General features: G+C 37.0%; 1 protein-coding gene across 11 annotated transcripts in view; it reads right to left on the bottom strand.

Annotated features, from left to right (window-relative positions):
- The window catches only part of TFDP2 (transcription factor Dp-2), a 177,411-nt gene that overhangs the window by 57,325 nt on the left and 102,782 nt on the right, over positions 1 to 17,304 (bottom strand). The window contains exon 3 of one of the 11 annotated variants that reach the window (XM_034661884.1): positions 15,548 to 15,632. The exons of 7 other annotated variants lie outside the window; for them this stretch is intronic. In XM_034661884.1, the coding sequence (XP_034517775.1) occupies positions 15,548 to 15,578 (31 nt within the window). In that variant the 5' untranslated portion in view covers positions 15,579 to 15,632. Of the gene's footprint in view, positions 1 to 11,739; positions 11,788 to 15,126; positions 15,259 to 15,547; positions 15,750 to 17,304 lie in introns of those variants that run through there. 3 more of the 11 variants (XM_019797120.2, XM_011221860.3, XM_034661887.1) reach the window with 3 other exon arrangements.

Raw genomic sequence — 17,304 nt, 5'->3', positions numbered from 1 at the left:
ATCTCTTAGAATGTATTTATAGTATAATAGAAAATATTTATACTAGAAGTTAACATGTTTTCAAATGAGTTGATAGTTTAGAAAAAAATATGATGCTACCTAGTGATACTGAAAACTGTGGGATGTGTACAGTGTTTTCACGTGATATCAACACTTGTAATCTGAAATTAAGGTAGCCAAGTGCTACCCCGGAAATGAAAAGCTAACCGATAACTTTCTAAACTGTGTGAACTACTTAACTCCTCTGGACAAACTTCAGTTTATCAATGTTTTTCTTAATAATCTAACGTAACAAAGGAGATCACCCAGAAAGTATGTGAGAGAGAGTCAATACTGACACTCTGGGGGAAAAAACGGCATTTAAGAGCAGGACGAGACACCTCCTTCTCAGATGGCCCCCTTGACTCTCCCAGCACGTGCCTAGACTGCTTAAGCCCCTCTTTGCACCTTCTGATTTTCAGCAGATACTCCTACTTCCTTCAGTAAGGAAATCAGGCCATCGGGCTATATTATAGCCTCTCTTCCTTGACCTGTGAATGTATCTGCACCCTCACCTATTTTTACTTCTTTCTCTTTGAGTGGAAATTCTCATATAAATGATTTCTTTCATGTCTCTTCACGTCCTAACTTCTCAGGGGGCTCACTTATCAATTATCTACTGTCTCCTGAGTTTTCAACTGTACCATCAGCTCCTCCCCCACTTCAGTTTCTCCTTCTGCCCATTTGCCCTTTGCCATTTTCCCTGAATACCCACATTTGAATATCAAACCCTTCATCTTTCTCATGCCCACTCAACAAGGTCTAATAGCCAAAGCTGTTTCTCCTTCATGTTCTTGGTGTATGGCCAAGTCTTGGCAGATGATCATTATCACCCCAGTGACCCAGTGCAGAAATAATCAACCCCTCCTCATTCAACTGACCACCGTATCCTACTTGTTATCTCCTTACTCTGGCTCCCTTATGCTGCCGGCACTTGTGTAATTTGAAACTTTATCAAATCTGATTTGAACACAGTGACCCTCTAACGCCGTGATTCACCACTGTGGCTGTGCAATGGAATTATCTGCGACTCAATAAAAAGTACCAACGCCTCAGTCCCACCCCCAGAGCTGCTGATAAAACTGGTCGGGAGTGAACCTGGGCATCAGACTGTTGAAAGTTCTCTAGATGGTTCCAATGCGCAGCCAGGGCTGAGCACTACCACTCTAACTGGAAATGCTACTTCAAATAGCTTTGCTAGCCCCTCCACACATATGTAACAAAACAGTCTTCCAACTGGGGAAACTGCTCTGGACACTCCCCTACTTTAGGCCTTCAAAGATTCCACAACACTTTCAGTGCCTCTCAGATTCCTCAACATGGCACAACAGCTCCTATCTGGAGATCTCACCCCTGCCTCCCTTCCCAGCTCCATCTTCAGCTACTCCCCCAACTCCAATCAGGTTAAATACTTTGCAATTCCAGAAAGGCCCCAGCTCAACCACTCCAGTTTTGGCGCACGCCTTTCCTTCTGTCGGAAGTCTCTCCCTGCTGGGGCTACTTGTACCTCCTAGCACTTCAAAATGCATTCCATACCATTTTCTTAGTCATTACTGTGTGTCAGAGTCTGTTCCAGAGGCTTCCCCTTTATACACCATCTCATTAATGCTTAGGACAACAGTGTAAAATGTATTATTACTGACTCCATTGTACACAAGAAGAAACTGAGATAGAATGAGGTTAAAGAATTTGTACAAGGTCCAGAGCTAGTGAGGGCCATAGCTCCGCCTCCCAAGCTTTGGCTCTGTGTGTCACCTCCCCTTATAAGCGGCTCCCAGCCTCTGTGGTCTAGTTTCTGGATGCCCTTCTTTGACTTTTCATAAAACCTATGATTATTTGCTCGTTCTAGCTATCATTTACCTAGTTCTACGTTGGCTATGTCTCTCAGCTTTGTATCCTAGCACCTGGTTTAGTCCCTGGCACAAAACAGGTGCACAAAACTATAAAAACTGGCATAGATTGGAGCTATTACCTTTTCTAATCTGGATGCCTTATTTCCTGTAATGTAGCCTAAATTGTATTTTTTGTTACTTTTTAACTGGTGCCAAAACTTATACTGAGTTTGAAATAAATTTACATGCTAGATCCCGAATTATTTTGAATAACCAGTATATCAAATAAAGTTTCCTTCCTCGTAACCACGAAACTGATTTTTGTTTTTATATAACACATACATTACCGATTGCTAAAATTAAGGTTATTATAACTTACCAAATATGGTTATTCACCTATTTAAGAATCCACCCTAACTGGAGAATAATTATCTATGTTTCTAGGGGGAAGAAGAGCTATGTAATTGATAGACATGTGCCATAAACTCAGTCCCAGGCAGGACAGGCATGCGAGGAAGAGCACAGCCCTACAAAAGTCTGGCTCTCAGATTTTTTTTTAACGGGTGACATATAATATTATATTAGTTTCAGGTGTACAACACAAGGATCCGACAATTACATATACTACAAAATGCTTACCATGATAAGTGCAGTTACCATCTGTCACCACACAACATTATTACAGTATTACTGATTAAATATTCTCCATGCTGTATGTTACAACCCTGTGACTGACTTACTTTATAACTGGAAGTTTATACTTAATCCTCTTCACCTAGTTCATCTATCCCCTGACCCTCCCCCCTGGCAACCACAGGTTTATTCTATGTATTTATGAGTCTGTTTCTGCTTTTGTTTGTTCATTTATTTTTTAAGATTCTACATGTAAGTTAAACCATTTGGTATTTGTCTTCTCAGATGGTTCTTAAAAATGACCTTAGTGCTGCTGAATGTTTAAGATGAGATCATTTCTGATACGCTGTTAGAAGCAAAAGTAAAAAACTTGCATAAAGCAGTAGAACAAGAAACACACAAAAAAAGACAAGGTTAGGGAACAGAATGACTCTGATTTTAAAAGGATATAAAACTTAGGTCAAAGCAAAATGAAAAACATCATTAAAGCCAGATCTGTCATGCCAGTTAATACTGAAAGAATTTAGAGGGAACTTAATACATCTGACAAATTGATTCTAAAGTGCATCTGGAAGAGTAAAGGCAGAGAACAGCCAAGCAAATTAAAAAAAAAAAAAAAAAAAGGAATAACAGGGAAGAGGGGAATTTTAGCCTACCAGATTTCAAAATTATTATGCAGCTTAAGTGACTGAAATAATGTGATATTGCTAAGAAGCAGATAAAAAAACCTGACAAAACAGAAATTAAAGTCCAGAAATTACTTTGTATATATATGAAAATTTTATATATGATAAAGGCAGCATTTGAAATCAATGTGGGAAAGGGTGCATTACTTAAAAAAAAGTTCTTGATTATACATCTGAAAACTAATAGAACACTGTACATCAGCTACACAATAAAAAAAAAAAGACACGAAAGAAATGTTTCTGAGATAAGAAACTGTCCACTTAGATAAAAGAAACCTTGGATTTCAATTTCTCATTTTGTACAAAAATCAATTTCTGAAAGATCAAATATTTAAACATAAAAATTAAAGATATAATGCTTGGGTGGCTCAGTTGGTTAAGCATCTGCCTTCAGCTCAGGTCATGACCCCAGGGTCCTGGGATTGAGCCCGCATCACATCCATCCCATCCATCACATCCATCCCATCGCATCCCATAGGGCTGGCTCCCTGCTCAGTGGGGAGCCTGCTTATCCCTCTGCCTCTGCTCCTGCCCCCTGCACATGCACACGTGCTCTCTCTCTCTCTCAAATAAATAAAATCTTTAAAAAAATTAAAGCCATATAAGTATTAAAAGAAACTTAATAATCATTTTTTATAATCTGGGGATGAGGAAGGCCCTTCCGAGCATGTTACAGAATTTAAAAATTTTAAGTGAAAACAGACTGATAGAGGGGACTACCTAAAAATAAACTGTTTCCTAAATAGCAAAAGACCTAATATACTTAAGAGACAAATCTCAGACTTGGTAAACAAATTTGCAATACATAGGTCATTATTTACTATCCTTAAAAACTTATTTACTTAACTTCCCATTTTATGTCAATAACAGTAAAACAATACCTCAATACAAAAATAAGCTGAGGACATGAAGCATATGAACAATGATCATATGAAAAGATGCTTGATTTTAATTAAAAAATTTACACTTTTAAAAAAAAGAAACCATTTCATGTACCAGACTGATAAAATTAATAAGTTTGATAATGCCCTGAGTTGGTAAAAATGTGGCCTAATGGGTGCATTTATAAAATCTGTAGTTGGCAGCTCCTATATGTCAAGGACTAACGCTAAGCACTTATGCATATTCAGTGCAACACCGTCCCCTGCACTCAAGTGGCTAACACATTGTTGGCGGGAGGGATACCGGACAGTCTTTCTGGAAGGCGGTCTGACAATGTAACTAGAGAGGAGTAATGGGTCTATTAGAGGACATCATTTTAAATAAGTGCTTTAAAAACAATTCTACACATTTTAAAGGCTCTTTCCATTTCAACTAATGTCCTTTCAACTGCCCTCCACTGCCTAAGTGGCAAGCTGATCCCTGGCCTCAGCATCAACATCACAATTAATTCTCAATAATGGGACTACCCTCTGACCAGCAATTCCTCCGCTGGATATACATCCTAATAAACCAAGCAGAAAAGAACAATTACACGTGTTCTACAACTGCAACATTATAGATAAAGGCAAAAACCGAGAAACAGTTCAAGTGTATATACATCTCTTGGTACATGTGAATGATGGAATATTACACAGTCCCTAAAACAGAATTACAAGTATGTATTTGCAATGGAAAAATGTTCCCATTATAAGAGGCTATGATTAGTATGATTCCATTTACCTAAAAACTACATGTTCATCATAAGTTATATAAGCATAAAAAGTATGGCAAGATAAACAACAAATGTAAGAGAGGCTAGCTCTGGCGAGTAGTATGGAGAAATGTTTTACTTGTTTATACTTTATTATTACTTGAAAAAAGAGCTTATGAACATGCAAGTGCTTGTTTTATAAGCTATTGCCATTCTATGGGGCGCCTGAATGGCACAGCAGTTAAGCGTCTGCCTTCGGCTCAGGGCGTGATCCCGGCGTTATGGGATCGAGCCCCACATCAGGCTCCTCCGCTGTGAGCCTGCTTCTTCCTTTCCCACTCCCCCTGCTTGTGTTCCCTCTCTCGCTGGCTGTCTCTATCTCTGTCAAATAAATAAATAAATAAAATCTTAAAAAAAAAAAAAAGCTATTGCCATTCTGGAGGGAAAAGGGGGGGGAGGGAAAGAGCATGAAAATCAGCCACAGCTGTTGAAACAAGATAAAAATCTATAAATGAGGTATCTGTGTTTTGTAATTAGTAAAAATGAAATCCGCTTTGGAAGTAGTTAAAGGGGCTCCACTGGGATTTCAATAATTATAACATCCAGAAATAAAAGCCATGTATTTAGACATTGTTTACTTTCATCAAATCAACTAGGTTCAACAGCAGAAACAGAACTTTTTGGACTCAAAAGGACATATTTAAATAGGTTATAAACATCCAGTATCCCAACATTTCAGCCAGGTTAAGAGAAGTAAACCAAACCAAGTCTAAAGAATTTTTCCTAAGTACCTGGCTTTAATTCATAGCTTCTTGGCAACAGGGGCTTGACACTGTCCAGAAGCCAATTCCTGGCAGTTGGTGTATTTATTAAAAACAAAAATTTAAAGACCTGCCTTGATTTGGGCTTTGGCAATTCCCTACATTAACTAAATGAGATCAATCACCTAGGGAAGTAGCTTGGAAAAAGTTAAAAACTTAGCCAAATCTTGGCACAGGGCACACAATTTTGGCTCAAAATTTTATTTCAATTTTCTGAGTAATTAGAATCTTTCTGTTTTCCATTAGAATTGTCTAGACACCAAAGATTTCTTTCACTCATAATTCTTAAAAGGGGTTCCAGTTCTAGTCAGTCACCTTCAATATGTCCAATTAAAATGAAAAATTCAGTGAAAGAACTGTGGTTTGTCTACATGATGCCAGTATAAGTTATTTTTTCACAGTACTGACTTTCTGGAAAAAAAAAATTTTTTTTGGCCTGAATTAGTTTTTGGAAAAACCTTCACCCAAGCCTATATCACATCCTCCTAGATGAACCAAATTAATAACTTACTCTAAGAAAGAGTATGCCTATTTTAAAGGTTTACAAATATCTCAAATTAGAAATAGTGGTATATCCCACACACACAGAGGATTCAACTTCAAAGGAAAAGATAACCTTCAGCCCTAAATAGTTAGAAAATGGCCTAGTTTGTGGTGGTGCAGGTGTTTGTCGAAGTCGTACAACTCTGGGCTAAAGGGGTTAGGCTCTACTACGTACAAATAATACCTTAACAAAAAATGGGGAAAATGACCTAGGCAATTTCGTACTTACTAATAAGTGGCTAATTATAGATCATACAATCCTTTGGCTTTCTTCCCTCAGATATTTACTTGCCTTATTCCCTAGCTTCCTTCTAGTCTCTGGCTTGGTCATAACATCAGAGATGTTGACCACTCTATATAAGCACTTCCTAATTTACTATGATTTTTCACCAGAGTGCTTACATCTATGTGATATTTTGCATATTAATATTTACCTGCTTAGGGGATTATTATCTGTCCACAGCCCACCCACTCTCAGAATTTAAGCTCCATAAGGACAGGGGCTTCATTCTCATCTATTGCTGTATCTCCAGCACCTAGCACACCCTGCCTGAGACACAGCGAAGTTCAACAAATATTGTTGCATGAAAAAGAATACATGAATGAATACATGAATGTCTGGATGGAAGCACATTGTGAAAACTAAGTCTCCTATCTCCAACCACCACCTAACCCTTCCCCAGTGATGGCTACTGGTGCCAGGTTGTATATAACCTTCCAGAAAGATTCTAACATATACAAACATATATGCATAAATGTTCTTTTTTCCTGCACATATAGTTGAACACTGCATCAGTTTGCATGTTGCTTTTTTCCCCCTCACTAATACTGTAACTATCTTAGATGTCGTTCCATACCTGTATATATAGTTTTACTGCAATATTTACTTTATTAACCACATACTATTACCTTCTATGGATCTACATGTTTATTTATCAATCCCTTAGTAACAGAAAAGCTTTTAATATTACAAACATTATTAATAATATCTTTTATTACTACAAATAATACTGCAATGATCGGTCATGTCTTTACTCATACTGGTTGTACCAAATGACTGCACCAATTCACGCTCCATACAGAAATGTATAAAAATGTCCATTCCACATATCCTTACCATCTCAGTGTGTTAATCGAACTTTGTCAACTTTTAGGTTAAAAACAGTTTCTCATTTTATTTTGGTTTTAATTTATTATAATAAATAAGGCTGACACGTTTTGCTTTAGTCATCTAAATTTTCATTCCTGAAAATTATGCCCACCTTTCTATTGGCTGTTGACTTTTTTATTAGTAGATCCTCTTTAAATATTGAAAAAAATAATTATATTCTTTGTTATGCCTGATGCAAATATTTTTCCCAATCTGATATCACCCTTTTGCTTTTATATATGCTTTTCTTTGCACATTTTTAAAGAATGTAGTTTGTTTGTTTGTTTAGAGACAGTGAGAGTGAGAGGGGAGAGGGGAGTGAAAGGGCAGAGGGAAAGAGAAAATCCTAAGCAGGTTCCACACCAACTTGGGGCTCAATCCCACAACCCTGAGATACTGACTGGAACTGAAATCAAGAATCAGATGCTTAACTGACTTAGCCACCCAGGTGCCCCAAGATTGTAGTCAATTTTATAGTAATTCTTTTCTTTTGTGACTTTTGTGTCATACACAAGAAGGTCTGTTAAGTATGTTTAAATATAAATACGAAGGTCAGAGTAACTGCAAAGTTTATTTATTTTTATTCCCCTCCTTGGAAGTGCACATTATATACAGACATGCTACATTTTACTTATCTTACAGTTTTGGTATTTCCTGTTGGCTATGCCGTTCTTCCAAATTAGCTATCATTAGTTATATACCAAGACTGTATTAAACATCCCCCATGTTTTCTTATAATACCTTAATGCCTTCATTTTAAATTTTACATCCTTGACTCACCTGGAATTTATTTGATGTGAGAAATAAAAGATCCAATTTTTTTTCCTCAGATGGCTACTTTTAAAAAAAATATTTTATTTATTTATTTGTGAGAGAGAGAGAGTGCGCGCGAGCACATGAGGGAGGGGCAGAGGGAAGAGGGACAAGCAGACTCCCGACATGGGGCTCCATCCCAGGACCCTGAGATCATGACCTGAACTGAAGGCAGATACTTAACTGACTGAGCCACCCAGGCACCCCCCTCAGATGGCTATTTTTTTTTTTTTAAAGATTTTATTAATTTATTTGACAGAGATAGAGACAGCCAGCGAGAGAGGGAACACAAGCAGGGGGAGTGGGAGAGGAAGAAGCAGGCTCATAGCAGAGGAGCCTGATGTGGGGCTCGATCCCAGAACACCGGGATCACGCCCTGAGCCGAAGGCAGACGCTTAACCGCTGTGCCACCCAAGCGCCCCTCAGATGGCTATTTTTAATGAATAATCTACTCCCTCCCCCATGCTGCTATGTAGTGCTACCTTGATCATTTACTTATTTGGGTCAATTTACTGACTTTCTATTCTGCTCCACAGATCTGCCTATTTAAGTGATAGTATCACGTGCTTTTATTTCATTCGTGAGTAACGTTTGCGCCAGAGAAGAAGTAGAATCAGAACAGGAGTGTCAAGCATTTCTTTCCTTTCTGTATTAGCCTTTTAACTATTTGTTAATAAGTGCTGTAAAGGACTATCACTTGGTTTCAAATAAAGTACTAATGAGGTCAAGTCACAGGTCAATTCTAGAATAGGCCAATTCATTTTGCAAAGAAAAAAGATTCCACACCTTAAGACTATTTCTAATTTCAGCCAGCCATCTAGAAAGCAATGTATGTCACTGAAGAGTGGACTAGACAGAAACAATATGGATGGCTTAGAGGATATTTATCACCTTTATTTGACAAATAACTCAGGCTCAATAGTTCAATGTACTATCTGCATAAGTAAAACACATTAATAACGCCTAATTAATTTGAAAAGGCAGCATATCCAACTGGAAATGCCAAACCTGCAAGATAAGTAGAACAGAGCATATCTACATAACCATAACCACACTATCACTACAAATGGGAGGTGTGAGAAGATAAAAGTTCCTAATATTAGGTGCCTGGGTGGCTCAATTGGTTAAGTGTCTGCCTTTGGCTCAGGTCATGATCTCAGGGTCCTGGGATTGAGCCCTGAGTTGGGCTCCCTGCTCAGAAAGGAGTCTGCTTCTCCCTCTCCCGCTGCCCCTCTGCACCCACCCCCTGCTTGTGCTCTCTGTCTCGCTCTCTCTCCTAAATAATGAATAAAATCTTGGAAAAAAAAAGTTCTGAATATCTCCAAACTTTAATGGTTAAAGTGGCCTCTAGAACCCCCCCCCATTTGGTTCTACAATGGAATTCAAGCAGTCTATAGTACATAGAAAAGGACAGAAGACCTGAAATGCACATAACTACATAGCATAGGCATGGAAGAAAAGCCTAGCTGTTTTTGCAGCTGTCAGAACACAGGACTTCTAGGATTCCCCTAAATGGACCACCTAACCAGGACCTTTCCATGAACCAAAGAAAGGCTTTCCATGAACCAAACCAAGAACCCTGAAATGGTCACAACAACAAACAGGCTCTTAGCCCTAAGGGCATATTCTTAAATGGGTTAATAATCTTTCTGTCAGTCTCTTCCACATACTCTCGCTAGTAGGATCAAATCTGTTCTTCTGGCTTTGATAAGCATTTTAACATGGAGGATACCTTTTAAAATAATTAGCTAGCTCCCTGTTTCTCTGGTATCTAAAACCATAAATGCCCTGAATTCTTCACTTTGACAGGAGAAAAAAAAAATTCTTTCTTCATCTTCCTATATGCCAGAATTTAAACAGTACCTCTTCATTTCTTAAATGAACTCCTTAATTCAAGCTCTGGCATCTGGAATATTATCATTGTTTTCATTTAGTTCATCAAACCTCAAAGCTAAAAAACCTTAGAAATCATTTAATCCATTCTCACTAGGTTTTCTTTATAGTACCTTTTCCTTTCAATATTTTTTAAATGTCTGTCCAAAAATATGTCTCACCTACAGGTTTGATTCTATTGCTTTTTCACTGGCTTCTTTATCTTTAGTTAAAACATGTCATTTTGTTCTTTTTCTATTATCTTGCTCAGTAAAGAAAACCTTTAAATCTTAACTTTCTCATTTCTCTTCTACCTGCTGAATTAGTATTTCCCATTTTTTTGGACAATATATCTTCTGATTAATACTTGAATTAGTTTACCATATGGTCTCAGACAACTTGGCTCTTCAAATCCTTCATAGCAATTCTTCCCAAATGTGCCTGGTCATAAGATGTAAAGGGGGTAGGGGGGGTGGCGGTGGGGAAGTAGTGTCCCTCTTATTCAAAATGCACATTCCTGGGCTCCACTCAACATTCAAAGACTCAAAATCTAGGTGGGAATGCCTATTTTTAACAACTGCCTTAGATGACTCCTATGATCAGTCAAGACTGGGAAAGACTGCTTTAAGGTCCCTTTTTCTCTTTGTTCAAGTTAAGGAAGTAATGGAGTGTAAATAGACTCTTTCCATTACACTTAATCTCTTTCTAAATTTTTAAAAAAGAATGGGCTGAGTGACCCTTACTTCCACAGTCGCTTGTTTTTACATGTTATATCTTTTCAGTGTTTAGCCTACACTCAACCCCTACTTCCAGCACCATCACTACAGCCAGTACACCCACCAGATGGCACACAGACACCGTGTGCATGCCTAGTAAAAGAGTGAGCGGAAAGGAGCACATTTTATCTCGTACTAACAGCCGCTGAATGGCTAGAGTAGATCAAGGCAGCTGGGTGCAACCACAAGGATCAGAATTTAAGAGTATTAGAATACCAAGTACACTTAATTGGAAATCATCCTCGTGAAGAAGCCCACAACCCCTCTAAGATGGTAACCTGCCCCAGACTATGTTAACAAATAAATCATTTAAAATTTATAGTGAAGGGGCACCTGGGTGGCTCAGTCGATTAAGTGTCTGCCTTTGGCTCAGGTCATGAACCCGGGGTCCTGGGATCAAGCCCCACATCAGGCTCCCTGCTCAGCCGAGAGCCTGTTCTCCTTTTCCCATTGCTGCTCCCCCTGCTTGTGCTCTCTCATGTGTGGTCACTCTCTCCCTCTCTCAAATAAATAAATAAAATCTTTAAAAAAAATTTACAGTAAGGAGAGAGATTTTTCTAATATTTATAAAAGATGGCAATGACTGCAGACAGACCTACAATTTAAAAATTGCATTCTTAAAATAAATTTAAAACTTTAGGACACTTAAACTCAAAAAGACCAAAGACCACCCATGAATTAGTTTCAAAGCAGTTCTTTTCCCTAGCAAATGAGAAAGGGGATCACTGAATTCCATAATACTATACTCGAAATTGCAATGATCCATAATCTTATTCCAACAGTATGTTCCATTTGAGAACTAAAGCTACATCTAAATCATATTTTGAAAAGCAAGAAATCTTAAAATTAGACATCAATATCAACAAAAATCTTTTAATTAAAATCTTATCCATTAGAAGATTTTTCAAAAAAAAAAAAAAAGATTTTGCAAACTTTTTTACCTAAGTTCCCTGGGTCTACTTGGCACACCGTAAGTGGTCAGTTAGCAGTCTCTTCATTTTTCTGTCAGAGAAACTGCCAAGAGAGTGACAAACTTTGTACCATAAGTGAGCAAAGTGCCAAAAACCAAGCCCCCTACTGATGGTCTCCAACTTTAGAGTCAAGATCCAAAAGTTCATTTACAAAATGGTTGCTTGAAACTTGGTAGAAAGAAGTAAGGCTGTTATTACATGATAGGTTCCTGGATCCTTTCGCAAGAGTTAACTCATAATGTACTTAAAGCACAATATTCGTACTCTTTTATCTGTTCCTAAACAACAATGTAAAAGATTTTCTTTTCAGAAAAATATAGGCATCAGGCAAATCTTCCCTCTGACCTCCACACCTCAGAAATGAGAGATTTTTAGGTTGCTGTTGTTTCTAATCACACACATTTATATGTAAGGCAGAGAGAATGTCTACATTAGTCACTCTCTGGGTATTTTAACCTGGAAAACGATGAATAGGTAAGGCTCAGATTCCCACAGACTCTGTGCTAAAGAGTTCATACATACAAGGTGAAAACTATAGGTACCCACTCCAAAAGTCTTTCAGTACATTACTCTTGATTTGAAGGGTTAACAGACTCAAAGATTTCTGTACTGTTGTTGCTGATGCTATTAATAATCTGTCATGCCTACATTTATAATCGTGACACAATTTTTGAAAACTATAATCTAGGATGTTGTCATATATCATATGTGGGGCCATCAAATTTTTTTAGGGCTATCTCTTTCATCAAGCTTATATATACTTTGATCAAAACTGTAAAAATTTTTACCTTAGTCAGGCCTATGGTTTCTAAATCCATTTTTTTGAGGAGGGGCTGGGGGGAGAAGGAGACAATCTTACGGAGGCTCTATGCCTGATGTGGGGTTCCATCTCACAACCCTGAGATCATGACCTGAGCCAAAATCAAAAGTCAGACACTTAACTGACTGGGCTGCCCAGGCACCCTTATAAATCCATTTTAAACTCCACGTAAGTTATTTTACTTATCTTAGAAAGAAAAAAACCCTCAACTGCTACCTATTGCTCTTCTTAAAAAAAAGCAAAATGTATGAAGATCAATTTTAGAATCTTATTCTAATCTTAATTAAAACAATGACCTGAAAAGCTTCAAAACCTCTAAATTCTGTCATTATGTGAAGCAAAGAAAATTTTCAGAGAACCAGACAGATCCAAGTAAAGAGCAAGAGAAATTTTTAATAATCTCCTTGAATGTTGGCATCTTTTCCTGTCTTCTCTTTAGGCCAATTAAACATTTAGAAAACCGTTTAATATCTGTTCCTTACACAAATTTTGAACTATGGTTTACAGAATTTTTTGGCTGTTATCTGTTCTTACTAATTTTACAGTGTAGGGTATGGTGAATTTTTACTAAGTGCCTTATATGTGAAAGATCTGGTGCACAGCACCGGTTTTTCAAGAGCGAACTTTAAGAAATGCATGAAGTTGTAATGTGTATAAATGCACGCTATACAACAGCATAGAACTTCTCTTTGTTACTTGTAAAAGGAATGGTTTTTGCTCGTTATGAATTCCATAGATTAAAAAATTATTTTTTAAAATTTTGACTGCTTTCATTACATGCATATTGCTTCCAAGCTCTTCCTTTGCTACTTTTTTTCAACAAATAAACATTCTTCTCTGTCCATCAGCAGCCAATCCAAAGAAAGCTTCCTTTCTTTCTTTTTAGAGGTTCGTTTCAATTAAACTCAAAATATTTCTCTCACATTTCTTATTCAAACATCTTTTTGGAATAAGTCTTATGCTTCTCACTGAAGATAAAAGGATCTCAAACTATATGCAAATAATGTTTCATAATGCTATTTCATTTCGAGACTTAGTACCTATTGTGCAATTACAAACTTTTGCAACTTAAGTATTCCTTATATATTTTATAATGGCTAGGCTTTTTTCCAAATATTCTGTAGGATTTAATGATTTTTTCCATAACATACATGCACTAAAATTAACTTTCTCACATTTCCATTAATTACACATTAATTTTTTAAGATAAAAAAAAAGCCTCTCCAAAAGGTATATTACTCTACTGATTCTCAAATTCTAAGTATAAAAGAAAAAATTTTAAATGACTAAGTTTTATTTATTCCCTGATTGAGTCAGATTTATGACCTCCCCTCCCCATTCCAGCTACTGTGAATTTTGAATAAAACAACCTCAATTGTAACAGAAGAAACATCTGTTGCTTTTTTCTTCATCAGGGCTTTCCTAACTGAAAGAAAGGCTCTCTGCCTGACCTCGTCTCTCACTCGCCCTCCCCACCCACACTAAGTTCCTTAAAAGTCTTTTTTAAGTAAATGTATTATTTAAAATGTTACTGTATCTACTTAAAATGTCATAATTTATATAAAAACATTCACTTCCTTATTAAAATTCAAAGAATGAGTAAATGTTATATACATCAAAAAGCAAGAGATGTGACTGGTAGAATATTAATTGTAACAAATGCAGACTTCGAGAGTACACTTGAAGTGATCAACTCAATCAAGTTGTCACACATTCAGGCTCACTCAGTATTATTTAGGGTTAAGATTTTCTCACAGGTTCCAGATTCATATAGAATCTTGCATGCTGTATTTCCTTTGCCAATCCAACACTAACATAATGGCAGTCACTACCCCAAGAGGCAGACACCAAATGGTGCCACCCACACTCTCACACTGTGCCTCATAATAAACCATAAAGCAGTGGAATGCACCGGCCCCTTTATGAGCAAACAATGCCTGAGCTTCATTAGAATACAGCTGACATTTTCAAAGCACAAATACTTTTAAGAAAAATGTACTAGGAAAAAAAGGAATGAAACAGCTATAAAAGCTGAAATATTTTTTTAAGTGTCAGGCTTATTTCAAAGATCCTGAGGAAGCATATTTTGCTGTTGACAATTTAAAAGTTTTCATAAATTAAAAAAATGTATAGTTAAGGGCAAAGCTTATTTTATTAACTACTAGAAAGAAATGAAAGTAAAAACTATCATTTGAATTGCATTCACAAGTAATTAACTATGAAGTACCTTCAAAACTATTCATTTCCTCAACTGCTTTCCTAGTTCTTGAATGAGGAAAACTGAGCTCTAGAATTATTTCACATTTTAATTGATTTATATAAGTAACTGAGTGATAAACTAAGCTTACTCTACCCCTCCCCCCCGCCCAACCCAACCCCCCATACCCTGTAGTTTTCCTGTCTGCAACAAGCAAGGACGTCTTGAATTCAGCGTGCTCTTGGCTATTTATCAACTTAATATTGCTGCTGCTGGAAGAATATAAAATAAACGCGGTAAAAACTCACCCAGCAGTAAGAAACAAAATGATCTCTCTTACCTGGTCTAAAGAAGCATGCCTCTCACTGCAGTACCAACAACACTCTACAGTCTTTGTTACCATTCAGTGGAAACTTGAGACTGTGTCAGACATAAGCAATCGAGCTCAGAAAAGCTCAATTTAAAACACTTCTCAATAAAACTAAAAAGATGCTCAAGAAAACCGTTTAGGTAACTGGCTTTCAAAAGACATATGAATACTGTCTAATGCAACAAACATCATTCAAAAGAAACTGGAAGTGTAAGTCTTAAGAGACAAGGGGGTTTTTAATGTGCAGAATCTTCCTTTCTTATTAATGGTTGCTTTAAAAATATGCTTAAAATAAAAGTGGTAAAATGATAAAATGGCTAACTCCAAGCTAACACTTTTCTAAATATCACTTGAATTTTAACTAGCTAAAAAAAAATAAGATTAAACTTACTCATGAAATCTGCATAATTCGAATTGTACATGTCAGGGTATTTGCCGGCTCCAAAGCAGTCTCAAAGCAGGAGACCTTAATGCATCTTGAAAGCAGAGCAAAAGCACCATAAGTTTCAGGGGAAAAAAAAAAAAAAAAAGGAAAAGAAAAAAATTAAAAAGGAGGAGAAACTCTTGAAAAACTGGCCGGGGCTTTTCAACCTGTAATAACTGTCTAGCTTCTCTGGGAGGGGAAAGAAAAAAAAAAAAAAGTCCTGGTCCTGCCCCCTGAGATAGGAGGCTATGTTTCAATGCCAAAATGAATGACAGGTCCATTTCTGATATCAACAAAGAGCAGCTTAGCTGTGCTCAATTTTTTTCACTTTCCCACACGGTTAGAAGTTCCAAATTTTTTCAGGTTAGTATCTTTATACTAGGGTTAAGCACCTTTCTCCATTTTCTCAAGAGGACCCCATTATGTTGTCCTAGTTTTTCTAAATGATTAATTAAAAATACATACCTAATCATCTTACTCAGTTTTTCCTAGGCAGGAAGCTAAACAAAAGATGACCTCTAAAGTTCCTTTCCAAAGCTATCTTTTGTAATATCAGATCACCATATGACTAATTATTAATATTAATAAGCTTTTCCTGCATCCTGATATGTGGATACAAGGAGAAACTAAGAGTAAGTAACAAATACAAAAATAAGGTAACTGAGATAAAATTTTCAACTAGCTAGATGTAAAAATCATTTAATAAAGTACATGTGTATGATTATACAAGTTCGAAACAACAAACACTTCCATCAATGACATATTTACTGAATGCCTATTATGAGCCAAGCGCTATTTGGGGCACTGAGGATATAGCAGTGAACACAACAGACAAAAGCCAAACAAAAATCCTTGTCTTCAGTGAGCTTATTTGTTTATATTTCAGTTCCCTGAACACACAACTCTCCTAGATAGACTAAGATATCTCTTTCCTTTTTTGATTAGTTACCACCTAATTTGAAATAGTTCCCTCTGAAAATATGTCTTGACAACAGCTTCAGGAGGGAAAAGATTTAGTGCTTTCTTCAGTGTTGTGTCCTCAGTGTCTAAAACAGTGCCTATTAGACATTCAAACAGATACATGTGAGTGAAAGAGATCAGAGTTTTTTCTTAGTCAAACTTTTCTTTGCAAACAGACTATGTACCACCTATTACACTTACATGCATAAGGGTGTTAATTAACTTGGGTTACAATTATATAACAGCTTAAAATTGAAAAGACAACCTATATGGCCCTGTATCTTTTCAGATTCTAAAATCTGTTTTCACTATCAGATGTGAGGTCACTATATTTGAGTTAAAATTCCATACACTAAGTTTTCGTGGACTATCAGATTTCAGAGGAGTTTGAATAAAAAACGAATTTTGGAAATTTACATGGCATCCCACCAGTTTTGTATATGTGGAAATAACTTTAAATTCCGCCGTTTCTCCTCATTCTTGGTCGCCTTACCATAAATCACACACGCAAAATAAGTGCACACCTCTAACCTGTCAAATCAGCCAGAAGTGCCTGCACATGTCACCCATGGACACAATATTCAGGGGCTAGATAGATAGGGTCACACCTATTCTAGTATAGTTTGTTTGTTTTTGGACCGAGAGCAAGCACAGGAGCATAAACAGGGGGAGTGGCAAAGGGAGAAGCAGGCTCCCCAATGAGCAGGGAGCCTGACAAGGGGCTTGATCCCAGGAACCTGGAGTCATGACCTGAGCTAAAGGCA

The sequence above is a fragment of the Ailuropoda melanoleuca genome, chromosome 6 (assembly GCF_002007445.2).
Source record: "Ailuropoda melanoleuca isolate Jingjing chromosome 6, ASM200744v2, whole genome shotgun sequence".
NCBI lineage: Eukaryota > Metazoa > Chordata > Mammalia > Carnivora > Ursidae > Ailuropoda > Ailuropoda melanoleuca.
The sequence above is the reverse complement of the archived record's forward strand: the minus strand, read 5'-3'. Positions and strand labels throughout refer to the sequence as shown.